This window comes from Montipora foliosa, chromosome 14 (genome assembly GCF_036669935.1).
Source record: "Montipora foliosa isolate CH-2021 chromosome 14, ASM3666993v2, whole genome shotgun sequence".
Lineage (NCBI taxonomy): Eukaryota > Metazoa > Cnidaria > Anthozoa > Scleractinia > Acroporidae > Montipora > Montipora foliosa.
This window is the reverse complement of record NC_090882.1, coordinates 3,714,160-3,727,598: the sequence shown is the minus strand read 5'-3', so window position 1 is coordinate 3,727,598 and position 13,439 is coordinate 3,714,160. Positions and strand designations below refer to the sequence as shown.

Genomic DNA, 13,439 nt, shown 5'->3' with positions numbered 1-13,439 from the left:
AATTACGTTAGTTTTGGTTTTACGACACTCGATTGAAAATCGCTCTAACTAAAACAACCCAAGCCTTTACTAATGCTACAATGAAGCCTAAACACTATGCTTTATCAGGAGCCCATCTGGAGCGTGCAACTTCCATACAGCGTCTGTAAAACGGCGTTTTCACAAGTAGGTTTATTTTTAGACTAGCCCTTCCTGCGAATTAGGAAGAAAACAAAGGCAGTTCCGGTTCGGTGACCCTATGACGTCAGCTTAATTTCTTGTAATTAGTCATCGGGCTCCTGTGGGAGTCTCATTCGCGGGAAATTCAATCTAAAAATAAATCGGTCTGTGAAAACGCCGTTACACGAACACAGTAGAGTTGTAGGCTCCAGGTCATGGGTTCCTGGCTTTATTTAATGTTTAAGCCTTTGGTTAAAAATTTCGTAAATGTTTGGGTTGTTTCAGTTATGGTAAAACCATGACCTGCAACCTGCACTTTACACCATCTGCTCTGCTGTCGCCCCCTCTACCACGTTATATTTACTGTTCTCACAACGGTGTACAAAAAACGTTTATTGCGAGTAAATACTATCAGTAACAAGAGAAAATACAAAACTTGGTTAAGTTTAAACTTCACCTGTCCAAAGTTACAATAACTATGTGACGCTAAGCGAATGGGATCATTGAACTAAAGCTTTCAAGGGAAAGATCTCATGGATATACCCACCACGAGTCCCCTGAGTTAAACTCTCATTTTACAGATTAAGTCTAAGTGCCCATTTCGGTGATTAGGTCTAAACGTTCGTTTATCTTACTGCTATAGCAATATTTAGTTCTAGAAATTGATTTAGAATGGTAATTTTTTGAGAGTTATGGTTGGTGTGTATATCCATGAGATCCTTGCCGCTTTCAAAGTTGAATTCTTTCCCATACATATTCTAGAAGGAGGAAAAAAATTGCGCTACCCCCTGCTCATGGAACGGCCAATTTTCTTTTTGGAGGTGGGGCGAGGGTGGGTAATTACGAAACAAAAATTCTTGCACAAGAATAAAAGGAGAAAAAATCTTACAAGCATATGGTTGTGTTGGTAAAACATTCTTCTGAATACTGATAATAAACAAACTTTATACTTGAAAGAAATTGTCTGCCCCAACTGCTTCAAAAATTAAACAGCCCTTCTCTAAACAAGAACGTAAAAAAGGATGCGTGAAGATCGAAGGAGAGGATCGCAAGGAGCCGGCAAGGTTATAGAAAGTGGTTTCATAAATTCTATTTTCTTGTAATCAACGACAACCAAAACAAAGCATTTTTTGTTTTTTTTGTTTTTTGTTTTTTCAGGACAATGGATAACCAGCTGTAGAATTTTATTTTTAACACGTGTTTGTTAATTTTTCCGATCACTATACGTTCCAGGTTGATTAAGCTTTTTGCAGCCGACGAATGGTGAACTTTCCGGCCTTGGGCACTCAGCGGAACATATTAGTAATTGCCAAATAATTTATGCGGTTTTCGTCTCATCTTTTATTGATTTTACGAAATATTTAGATAATTTTTGCAAACTTGGAATAGAATTATTTTCCTGAAAAAAATTATACGAATTGTGACACGTACTGATGAGAAGTGTTACCGACAGGAAACTCAACTGATTGCAGAGGGTATTTTTGCCTTTTTTATTTCCCGTGACATGTGAAATGGCCTTTGTTTTCCTCGTGAAACGTGATTTTGGAAATCACCGCAAGCCGTGATTTTTGACAATAATAGCCCTTTTCACGGTTAGTTTTTCTCGTTTGCATTACAATATAATCTAGCATATATGTGAGGCAATTTCGGGCTATTTTGTAGTTTTAACCCGAAATTGCCTCGCAAACACGTTAGATTACATTGTAATGCAAATAAGAAAAACTAACCGTGAAAAGGGCTATTATCCGTGAAATGAGATGCGGATGTTTAATTCACCGTGAACTGTGATTTTTTTTTATGTTTTGATCTCCTTGTTTTTTTTATTTTGCGGGAGCAGGAGCCCGAGAAATTGTAACAATAGACTGTAAATATAACTCGGTAATACAAGGTAGAGCGAGTTTCAATCGAGTGTCGCAGAACCAAACTAATTACTTTGGTCAATCGAAAAGGACGGAGACAATCCGATAAACCAATCAAAAATCGAAGTTATTACACGTAGCCGACACAAAGCGCGGCAAAATGTGTGCGCACGAGCCACGATTGGTTTTGGTTTAACCTCTGATTGGTTGAAAAAGTGGCGCGAGAACTTTGAACCAATCGCTGTGTGAAGTAATCATAAACCAAAGCAATTCGCTAATTATTTTCGACACTCAAATTGAAAACCACTCTAAACAACTACATCTGGATTACATCCCTGAAACGAGAGACTTCGACAAGTGGCCTCAGTAGCCTTGCCGGCTTTGTTGGTCAAGCAACATGGCGGAAGCTACATGTAGCACGGAAAACGTCCGGGAAGGTCGTGAGATTCTTCCCGATGTTACCGTTCTGATGAGTTTCTTTATAGCAGACGTTTGTGGCTCTTAACAAACGTCGATATTTTTTTTTGACGTGAAACGTGAAATGGCCATTTTATTGCCGTGAAATGTGAAACGGTCATTTTATTTTACGTGAAACGTGATCAAGACCCTCCTATACCACCCTCATTGCACGGTGTTTCTACGAAAGTTACAGCGGACCTTTTATCATGTAAAATCAAGGCGATTAAATTTGCCACGAAGCGAGACGTGTCGGCGCAAAAATAACTCGTAAATCTTATCTGAGATTAGTCTTTCCAAACGAATTTTCGTGAGATGCCTCAAACTTTTCCTAAACTTGTCGGCCAAAAATTGTCATAGTTTGTCCAAGTTTTGCATTTCCCCACTGATAGGTGCAATTCAACGACCAAAAACCGACCTAACATGTTATCAATATCTGATTGTTACCTCTGACCGTTCGTTGCTAAGATTTTTGATGCATTTAACACAATCAGCGGTCAATATGGCTGTAGGCTTTGCGCGCGTTCAAACGAATTCCCGGCTTAGTTTTGAACCCGCTCAGCAGCGTTCGAACGAATTAAGTCTTAGCAGCGGCTGTCTTTTAACCGTAAGAAAACAAAATATTTGCACAATTGCTCAAACGTTGGAATACAGCCGTATCTTTTAAACAATATTTTTTTGCCAAACCTATGAAGGGAACAGCGAATTCATTCATTATATGATATGGTTATTGGTACTGCGCATGCGTCGGTAGGGAGTAACCAATATATTCGATCGTGTAGATAGCACAACAAAATAATTGTTGACAATTCGCGGTTAAGTGGGTCAGCAATGCCTTTGGACAGCAGAGATAAAGCAGAAACAACGCGAGGTTGTCCAATGGCGCTCACTAAGACGCAGGAATTTGGCACATTTAATGTGACGAGTCATCTACACGAGCAATTTTTCGTATGTGACATTTTTGATTTGTCACATAAAAGCAAACACGCCAGCTTTTCAGCAAATACATTTGCCACATAAAAATTGGCCAAATTTCTTCGTCTACACGAGCAAATAAAAATTATCATAAAAATTGCTCGTGTAAATTAAATTAAATTAATTAACTGACCACCGTTAAACTATATACAGAGAATAAACCAAACGTATGACCTCCTTCACGGGCCGCATGCTCTACACTGCCCATGTTGCGGAGAAATATTTAATTGAGAGACCCGTTTCTCGCAAAGACTGAATATTCAATTTTCTAAGTACCATATTTGGAACAAGAGCGAGGGGTTTCCAAATATGGTACTTAGCACTGAAACACTCAACCAATCAGTTCGCACTGAATATTCGGAAGCTGTGAACGCACGTTACACGTTTCAACCCTTATGGGTTTCTGGCCTTGCTAATTAGGTATTGTTATGTTCACTTTGTTCTTTTGTTTTATGGACATTAATTACTTCAGAGACCAGATAAGTGATCTTTGAACCGTTCAAGCGAGTTACGTAACAAACTAAATCAAACACACTCAGCATTATCAACTTGATCCGAAAGCGTTGTTTTCCTAGTTAACAAAGTAGACGTATAAGTCAGCTAAGATGGCGGCATTTGCGCTTTCGGCTTTGATGTTACTGGCTGCAAACTCTGCTCTAGCAGCTCGGATCGCTGGATTTCACATGATTGGTGGGTCACAGTATCTAAACACGAAACTTGTGCTTGAAGAATTGGCCTCACGTGGCCACGAGGTAAAGTGACTCGTTGGATGATAATATTTTGGCATCTTTTGTTCAGTCCTTTTTTCCTCCACCGCACCGAAGGGTAGTAGATTACAAATATTATCCGTAATAAAAGTTAGCAACAGCTGCGAGGGAGGACCTAAACTTTCTAAAAGGGCCTCAAACATTTCTATTTTGATTCACTTTCTCGGATCGTGTCATTAAAGTCGGGACTTAGTCACGCACTTAAAAAAGTCGTGCTTGGGTACATGTATTAAATTAGAGGTCTAGAGGTCGTACTGTGCAAGTTTACATAGCTCCTCAAAATTTGAAAAGAAAAGTGCTGTGAAAATTTAATGCATTTTGGCAATATATACGATGTTGAAACCAACTTTTTGACTTGATGAGCACCTTGGTTATATTTCGCTGTACTCAAGAAGGTCCACTTACTATGCTAGTATGAACCCAATTATTGACATCCTCAAGGAAAGCGAACAAGCTAATCTTGCAAGAGCTCATGAAGCCGCGATAAAGGTCCCAAATGCGGAAAGAGTATTAAGTCTTTTCTTTTATTTTTTCCTGCCAGCCTTAGTTTTAGTCACACTTCAGATTTTCAACTTAATTAAACCGATTAACAGCAACCCTTTGTTTTGAGTTATGGCATTATATAACTCCTTTGGGACAGGAAGTTGACGCAAGACTGACGCAATTTCTGCCGCGTCACCACATTCAACGTGAAGCGAAACAACATTGCGCGTGTTACATGTTCCTTTTAAAGTTGTAAGTAACTTGCGCGATGAAACATTTTCCACGTATTTGATTGTACGAGGCTGCTGAGGCTTGGTGCTCTTAAGTCAAAAGTAATTCGTTCAATTTACTGTGTCACGCGCGAGTCGAAGCTTTGCAGCGTCAGCAGTGTGAAGTGTGTTTGTCTATGTTTACGAGTTCACCCGTTGATCCCCGGGCGTTGATTGCTAAAGCGAATTTTTACACATTGATGTAAAAATAGAAATTAGTGACTGCGGACTACAAAATGGATTCATTGGTTCTTGAAGTCACATGATAAGCCGCCTTATCTACATATTTTCTCTCTGGAGCGCTCAATGTTTTTCTGCACGCTCAACATTCTCGCCCTTCAGCTCTATTAATTAAGCCTGCCGCCACGTCAGCCTCGCGTCTTCGCTCGGCTAACACGTTGGCAATAAACAACACAATCAAGTCATGCCGTTTTTTAACGTTTAAAGCAACATGAGTGGTAGCTACCTGATGTGCCAGTAATATGAAAATACAGGAGGGTTTGTTTTGTCATTTCTACACACGCGTAAATGAGCACCTTTTCCGGGACAAAAATTCTCATATTTTCAAGCATCTTAGTTTTTCTAAAAATTGTCACAATAATTGTGATGTTTCTTGCTTCAAAATTATTGATAATGCTACTTCCTTCTATCAACTCAAAATCAAGGAGAGCTTCCATATTGAGCGGTTGAAACCCGAACTCAACAAACAAGTTGATCATGTCAGTTTAGCATTACACTTTTAAACTTTTACCGTTATGTCAGTTGTGTTCTCTATAATATTGTTGGTTCGTTTGAATTTTACGTACTTGTAACGAACATTTAATCTACAAAGAATCATTGTATCGATAGTTATATATATATATACACGAATTATCTTGTAAAAATTTTAATGTTACACTCACTATGGCTGAAGACGATGTTTGAAACATCGAAACATGTTCCGAAAATTCAAAAGTGTGGTTGTATTTTTTAAAATATAAAATAATAAAACATTTCACATTGATAAGAAAGAGAAGAGCTCTGGGGTCGAGTCCTTTGTCATGTTAGTCTGGTATAAACTCGGAGACCAGGGGCCGGTTCCTGAACGATGTAACAACTCTATTCCTGGGATAAATGTGCTGGAATAAGGCATATTTATCCCTGGAATAGAGTTATTACACCTTTCAGGAACCAGCCGCAGGTATGTTCTTATGTGTCTAGACTTACCGTAATATCCTGGAAAGTTCGTCTTCAAATAAGCGTCCAAATCCGGATAGTTCGTCTGGAGCAGAAGTTTCTGAATTGCTAAGGGAAACTTCTTCATCGATCCTTTAGACAATGAAAACGTGTTTAACAATTGGAGCGATGTTTGCCTGATTTACCGATATTAATTTTAATTCAACTTTAATTTCAGGTTGTAATGATTACTTCCTCTGCGCAGAAAGTGAAAACTGGTGAAAAGGTACCACATACAGTTTACCAGGTACCTTACAAGAAAGGATTCTTGGAAGATAAATTGCTACGACTTCAACTAGAGGGACATCCGATACAGTCATTTTTTCTCTTTCCAGAAGTGTTTTCTAATTTTTGTGAAGGTTCCCTAAACAGCACAGAGGTTACCAATAATCTGAGAGATATTGATTTGTTGGTCAATGATGGTCTTGCATTCTGTGCTGTGTTGTTAGGCGAAAAGTATGATATTCCAAGAGTTGAGATTCTACCCATCACTCCGAATTCGCCCGCGGGATTTATGCATATGATCCCTATGCCTGTCTCTTATGTCCCGCAACTCATTACGGGACTAACTGACAAGATGTCATTCCTTGAAAGGGTGGTGAATTTAGGAGCCTATATTGGTTTTATGGTCGCTATTAATCTGGGATTTGGCATTCCGATGAATGCGCTGAAGTCGAAGTACAACATCAAGCCTGAACGAAGCTTTCCAGAGGCCGTTGCTGATGCAGAACTGTGTATCATCACAGCAGATTTTGCGATGGAATATCCACAACCTCTACTACCAGGTATGAATGACGACAGGGGAAGGCTCTTGGACTTGATTTTCAAAATTCGCGTAAGGTTGGGGGTTGTCAAACTAACTGGTCAGCATATTGTGAATCAACAGCCGATCTGTTAACATGGCCTTGAACTTCTTACTTATAATTTCATAATATGAGGGACTGCACGTAAATTGCCTGAAAAGCCTTATATCCTGGGATTTAAAAGAAGCTCGCTATAATTAATTGAAAGTTCATGCAGTGTAGTGTAGTGTAGTGTAGTGTAGTGTAGTGTAGTGTAGTGTAGTGTAGTGTAGTGTAGTGTAGTGTAGTGTAATGTAGTGTAGTGTAGTGAATTGAAGTAAAGTGAAGTGAAGTGAAGTGAAGTGAAGTGAAGTTATTAGTCTGTCCCTTTCGGGGCTTTTCAGAACTAATTTATAATTCTTTTTGTGGGGGACTTTGGTGGCCACACTGCTTGTTACGCAATTTACAATTTATTTTTAGGAAGTGAAAGATGCCCCCGTCCAGATTAAGTCAGACCATAACGCCGGGGCCAACGTCCCCTACTCTTTTCGAGAAGTGAGTGGGTTCTTTAACGTCCCATACTATTTAATTTCCAACAAGGGCTATGAGACGGGACCTCCGGTTTACAGTCCTTATCCGAAAAGACTTGAAAGTCTAACCATTTGTGGGTGTAATTACAAAGGCAGTAGTCTAGTTTTGCAAAGATCTCGTTTTTGCCTTTTTCCAGAATCTTTATATCGAGTTTCTTTTTCTTACTTAGTTTTCTCCATTTTATGAACAGACCAAATCATGGTTGGACCACTCAATGTAGGAGGCTCTAAACCACTTCCGGCTGAATTAGAAGAATTTGTCAGCGCGCCAGGGACCAATGGCTTTATCATTGTCTCTTTTGGCTCCAATGTGGCTTCTATACTCTCTCAAAACGTTGTCGATTTATTGGCTACAGCCTTTGGAAAGCTGAATCTACGGGTCATCTGGAGACTTCAAGGTAATATAGCCTAGGTGCGAAACTTTGCTGACATCATTTTAACATTAATTTGTTCAATGACATATTACATCCCTTGATTGTTTCTTCAATTTGAGCATATTGGGTTTGGTAATTGTCGAAATCATCTTAGGCAAGGCTGGCGTAGTGGTAAGAAGACTTGTCTTCTAGTAGGCTTCCATATACGTGAATAAACAAGTAGAGTGATATAAAATAAATATCAAAACGTGTCAGTAGTTTTTTTTAAAAAATGACAGACGTTTCGGGTGTAGAACACTTCTTCTGTGTGAAGAAAACCATTGAAACACACAATCAGAAGGAAGCGCGCAGATGAATGGTGGCGTGCGCATGCGTCAAGTCACTTTTAAATAAAGTTGACATTGATGTTAAAGGCCTCGCCAAAGGCTCGCAACATTTCAACGCAACATCTTGCAACATTGTTGAGCACAACATGTTGCATACGTTTGGCCACCCTGTTGATGTGTTGCAACATGTTGCATTATGTTGGATCAAATTTGAAAACGGTCAAATTTTTCGTGCGACATTTTGGATGTTGCATGATGTTGTACTCGTTTGGCCACGTTCACGCAACATTGTTGCAGTAGGGCATGCGCGCAACATGTTGCGTTGAAAATGTTGCGTGCGTTTTGGCCAGCCCGATCAACACATGTCGCAACATCATGAAAATATATTTTGCAAGATGTTCGGCCAGTCCTTTAAATCCATCATGCTGTACAGCTCCCAGCTGCAAAATCAACTCATTTCACATTGCTTCCATATACGTGCCTTGGGTGCGATTGCCGGACCCAGCGTCGTAAGTGGGTTCAGTTTGTTGAGGTTTTTCTTGGAACATACTGTTTTCCCCGCTTATCAACAACCAGCATTCAATTCGTTCCGCCTTAATTTGATTTGATATGCAGTCTCTTCCTTGAGCAGCCGATTTCTAGTCTGGTCCATAGGCAAAACAGTGGACTTATGGTTATAAGACAAAAATGAAAAATTACTTTTTTCGAGGAAGGTACCTGATTTCATTTTATACTTCGTAGTCTCTTTTGCACTGCCTCTCCACCAATCTTCCTTTTTCCGTTTTTCTCGTTAAGTGTGTTCGGACTCGGCATAATCATAATATATGGATGAGTTTGTTGGTTCTGTTCTTTGCATGAAAGTTTTTTTTTCGCGTGCTCCGGTTTTCCCCTCTCATCAAAAAGTCAGAGTTGTGCTCGTCCTGTTTTTATTTGACTTGAGATGATTTGATATAATATCCTCCCAATCGAGCTCTTGAGCTCGACTATATTAGCTTCAGACTTGAATAAATAAAAGTGGTTCCAGGTGATCTGGTGACGTAATTCGGAGGACTGGGGAGAAAAATTTTAACGCCGTAGCCCACAACCTCGTGCGGCCTTATTTTCGAATTCAACATGGCAGAGGCGAGGTTAAATCTCGTCGGGTCTACAGGAAATGTGGTAGACAAGGAATGATCTGTTGAGTTTTGGATACTGCAGGGAGTTTGGAAACAACACCTAAGGGCGCGCGCGGTTGTGGGATACGGCATTAAAATTTTTCTTCCCAGTCCTCCGAATTACGTCACCAGATCACCTGATATTATTAAGGTGTTATTTTCGTAAGTTTGCCGTTACGAATGATGCCTTTTGCAGGCTACATCCCTCCGAACCTGTCTTCTAACATAAAAGTGGTGGATTGGTTACCGCAAAGCGACCTGTTGGCTCATAAGAACATCCGGGCTTTTGTCTCGCATGTGGGACATAACAGTCTTTATGAATCTGCTTATCATGGGGTTCCTGTGGTGGCTGTTCCTTTATTTGGAGATCAGCCAGCAAACGCCAAGAAAGCCGAGCACTTTGGATTTGGTGTGACTGTGGATTATCGAAACACTGATGCCCAGGAAGTGTATGAGGCTATTCACAATGTTGTGACAAAAACAAGGTATTTCTATTTTTCTGTCAAGGTCATTTTAAGTTGGAACTGCTTTTATCTCTTTTAACAAGATTTCAACAGCAACAAAACGATTCCTTTCTTGAATGACTCCATGAAAATGGTAATCTGTTAATAAAGTGTTATTTTTTGTTGTTGTTTTTATTGGAAAGGATCCAAACGATGTGCCTACGTAAGCGTAGTGATTAGCTCAAGTTATGGCTGGAGAGGTTTTAAAAAATGACAACGTTTAACTTGAATAAAGGGGGTAGATTCTAAAGAAACTGTGGTGCTGCGTCGGTGGGGAAGTAGTTTACAAAAATTTGGTTTTATCAACGGAGTTGATAATGTAAATTGACCACCGTACAAAGATTCTAAAAGCTGACGTTTCGAGCGTTGGCCCTTCGTCAGAGCGAAGGGCTAAAGCTCGAAACGTTACTGAGCTTTTAGAATCTCTGTACCGTGGTCAATTTACATTATCAACTCCGTTGATAAAACCAAACGTTGAACTTGATTGACCAACTGCTTTATCCAATCGCAGCCGACGAAGACAATCAAATAAACCAATTACAGATAGCCTGTGTCAAGCGTTGGAAAACGACCCGTGAAGGTCGCCGTTGGTCTCGTTTTTTTTTTTGTTACCACCGCAACGACGCACTCGACTTGAAAAACCAAGCCTTGTGACGTTACGATTTTTTCCTTGCAGTTTCAAAGAGAAAGTGATGAAAATCTCCCGTCTAATGAAGGACTGTCGACGTACTCCACTTCGAGAAACCGGTGATTGGATTGAGTATGTCCTAAGACATGGTGGCGCGCGGCATCTGAGAGCTCAGGTGTATAACATCCATTGGTATCAATATTACTTACTTGACGTCATAGCATTCCTCTTTACTGTAGTTACGTTGGTTGTCATGGTGACTTGGATGACATGCAGATTCCTTTGTCGACTCTGTTGTAAAAAGAGAAAAGAGAAATCCAAATTTGAGTGAAGTTCACTGAACAAGTTGATGCGGTTTAGGGTTATTTGTTTGCAATTGTTTGACCTTAATATCACGGTATTGCGCATGTTCTAACCGTAACGAATGTCATCATTTATGAGCCAATACGAAAGCGACGTTATAATTCGTGCGGGAATTTCAACACGAATGTGTAAAACTTTCTCGGTTATTAACAATCATCAATTAGTTAAGGGCGGAGCAAAATTTTCACGCCTACGTGTAACTTATAACGTCGCTTCCGATTTTCTTCTAAACGGTGACAATCGCTTCGGATAGAACGTGCGCAATACCTTGATCCTCTCCCTTTAAGGATTATGATAACTTAATGAGTAAAATCGTCCCAACAAAGACAGGTTTTTTTCCGGTCTCCAGTCAAGGTTTTTGTTTTCCACTGTTGTCATTCATTATGGCGGAACGCGTTTATGTTATGGGTCAAATCCAGTGTTTTGGCTGGCTCATTTCCATCCACTCTGTCAGGTTCCGTTTTAGCAGTCCATCCTGTGGATATGATTGGAGGAAGAAGAGAGGGAAACCGTTGGTTAAAACTTAGTGATGCACACTTGTTGTTCCTCATTTAACAGATAAATCATCGCAGTTTTATGGAACAACTTAACCCTTTAACTCCCAGAAGTGATCAGATCGAAACGTTCATTCTCTTAACGAGTGCCATATAGTTTTTTGTTGCGTAGTCATGAGAATTTGGTGTTGTATCCAAATCACATCTCTTGAGCTGATGATAATTTTTATTCTCAATACCTGTCTGACTGACATTGAAATGAAATAGTGAAGAGAATTTTACATACCGATCACTCCTGGGAGTCACAGTAGTGATCGGTATGTAAATTCTCTTCACAATTTCGATGAAATGTCATTCAGACAGGTATTGAGAATGGAGATAATAATTCTTAAGATGTGTGATCTTCTCCTTGATATAACACCAAATTATCATAACTACCCAACAAAAAAATCTATGGCACGTGTTAAGAGAATGAACGTTTCGATCTTGAGAATGAAAGCCCATGACCGTCCGCTTGCGCTTCCTGCTTTTTTACCAATGAGCTACAAACTGATCAAGCCTTCTGGTAGCTGTCAATGGCGAGTTTTTTTGGGGTGCAGGGATGTCGCAGTGGTCAGAGCATTCGCCTCCCACCAATGTGGCCCCGGTTCGATTCCCAGACTCGGCGTCATATTTTGGGTGAGTTTGTTGGTTCTCTACACTGCACCGAGAGGTTTTTCTCCGGGTACTCCGGTTTTCCCCTCTCCTCACAAACCGACATTTGACTTGATTTGCGTTATTTGTTAATTTCAGTTTACAGTATCCCCAATTAGTGCTCCAGCGCTAGAATGACTAGACACTTAAATAAAGTTCCTTTCCTAACCTTATTCTCTTGAGGTGGAATCAAATGGTGACAAGTGAAGTGAGAGTAAGGAATAATTTCAATGGCATTTTGTCCAAAATCAAATAATTCAGGCTAGGGAAATTATTTCATTTTGGACAAAATGCCATTGAAATTATTCAGTAATTATACTATTTGATTAGCTACTAATATCATGGGTGACAAATTACCTTCATAAAAGGCCACATTGTAATTCCACATGTGAAATTATAAATTGACGCTGACATTTCGTGCCGAAGTTAAGGAGCAATTTGTCATTTATGTTGTTATTACTGCATGAAATCCTTTAGCTTCAAGTCCTTCGCAAATTAAGCCCTCACTAGTGTTAAAAAAGCAGCAAAATGTTCCAACTTATGTCCCTCCATTAGCAAAATGGTGAAAGTGATACATCCCAAAGACTAGAACTTTCTACCTCGGAATTTTGCTCTACGTAAAATCAAACGAGAAACTGTACTTTCGGAAGAAAAAAACGTTAATTAAAAGACCATCACAATGAAGTAACCGTTTGCAATTGTGCCTAATTGTTTAAGTTCTGTCAGGGTTCGACTTCTCCAAAACGGCGAAAAACGTGAGCGCATTTTAAAGGAGTGGGCTTTAATAGCCGGATCTAAAACTTAAGCAACGATGACGGAAACAACTACGACAACACCACAAACAACGATCTTGCAGGACGCTTTTAGCCCGTTTGTCGTCTTCTGTTTGTGATGAGAACGCATGTGGGCAGATGACCAATATACAGATTATTTTACCATAATAGAGTGGTTTTCAATTGAGTGTCGAAAGTAATTAGCGAATTACTTTACTTTATGATTACTTCACTCAGTGATTGGTTCAAAATTTTCGCGCCACTTTGTCAACCAATCAGAAGTGAAACCAAAACCAATCGTGGCTCGTGCGTGCACATTTTCCCGCGTTTTGTGTCGACTACATGTAATTACTTCGAGTTTTGATTGGTTTACTGGATTGTCTCCGTCGTTCTTGATTGGCCAAATTACTTTAGTTTTGGTTTTACGACACTCGATTGAAAATCGCTCTAACACAACCCAAGCCTTTACTAATGCTACAATGAAGCCTAAACACTATGCTTTATCAGGAGCCCATCTGGAAAACGCCGTTCCACGAACACAGTAGAGTTGTAGGCTCCGGGTCATGGGTTCCTGGC

At 39.8% G+C, this 13,439-nt stretch overlaps 2 protein-coding genes across 2 annotated transcripts in view; both read left to right on the top strand.

Moving 5' to 3' along the window:
* The window catches only part of LOC137984804 (UDP-glucuronosyltransferase 2B15-like), an 11,818-nt gene extending 10,708 nt beyond the window's left edge, over window positions 1-1,110 (top strand). Inside the window, exon 5 of the mRNA XM_068832090.1 lies at window positions 1-1,110. This exon is cut by the window's left edge and continues 3,182 nt beyond it. The gene's annotated coding sequence lies outside the window, so the exon portion shown is untranslated.
* A 2,687-nt stretch (window positions 1,111-3,797) lies between these two features.
* On the top strand, window positions 3,798-11,256 carry LOC137984572 (UDP-glucuronosyltransferase 1-2-like). Its single transcript, XM_068831733.1, has 5 exons — window positions 3,798-4,201; window positions 6,362-6,968; window positions 7,747-7,953; window positions 9,606-9,894; window positions 10,589-11,256. The coding sequence occupies exons 1-5, from the start codon at window positions 4,055-4,057 to the stop codon at window positions 10,869-10,871; spliced, it is 1,533 nt and encodes a 510-aa protein (XP_068687834.1). The 5' UTR covers window positions 3,798-4,054; the 3' UTR covers window positions 10,872-11,256.
* Window positions 11,257-13,439: the final 2,183 nt, after the last annotated feature.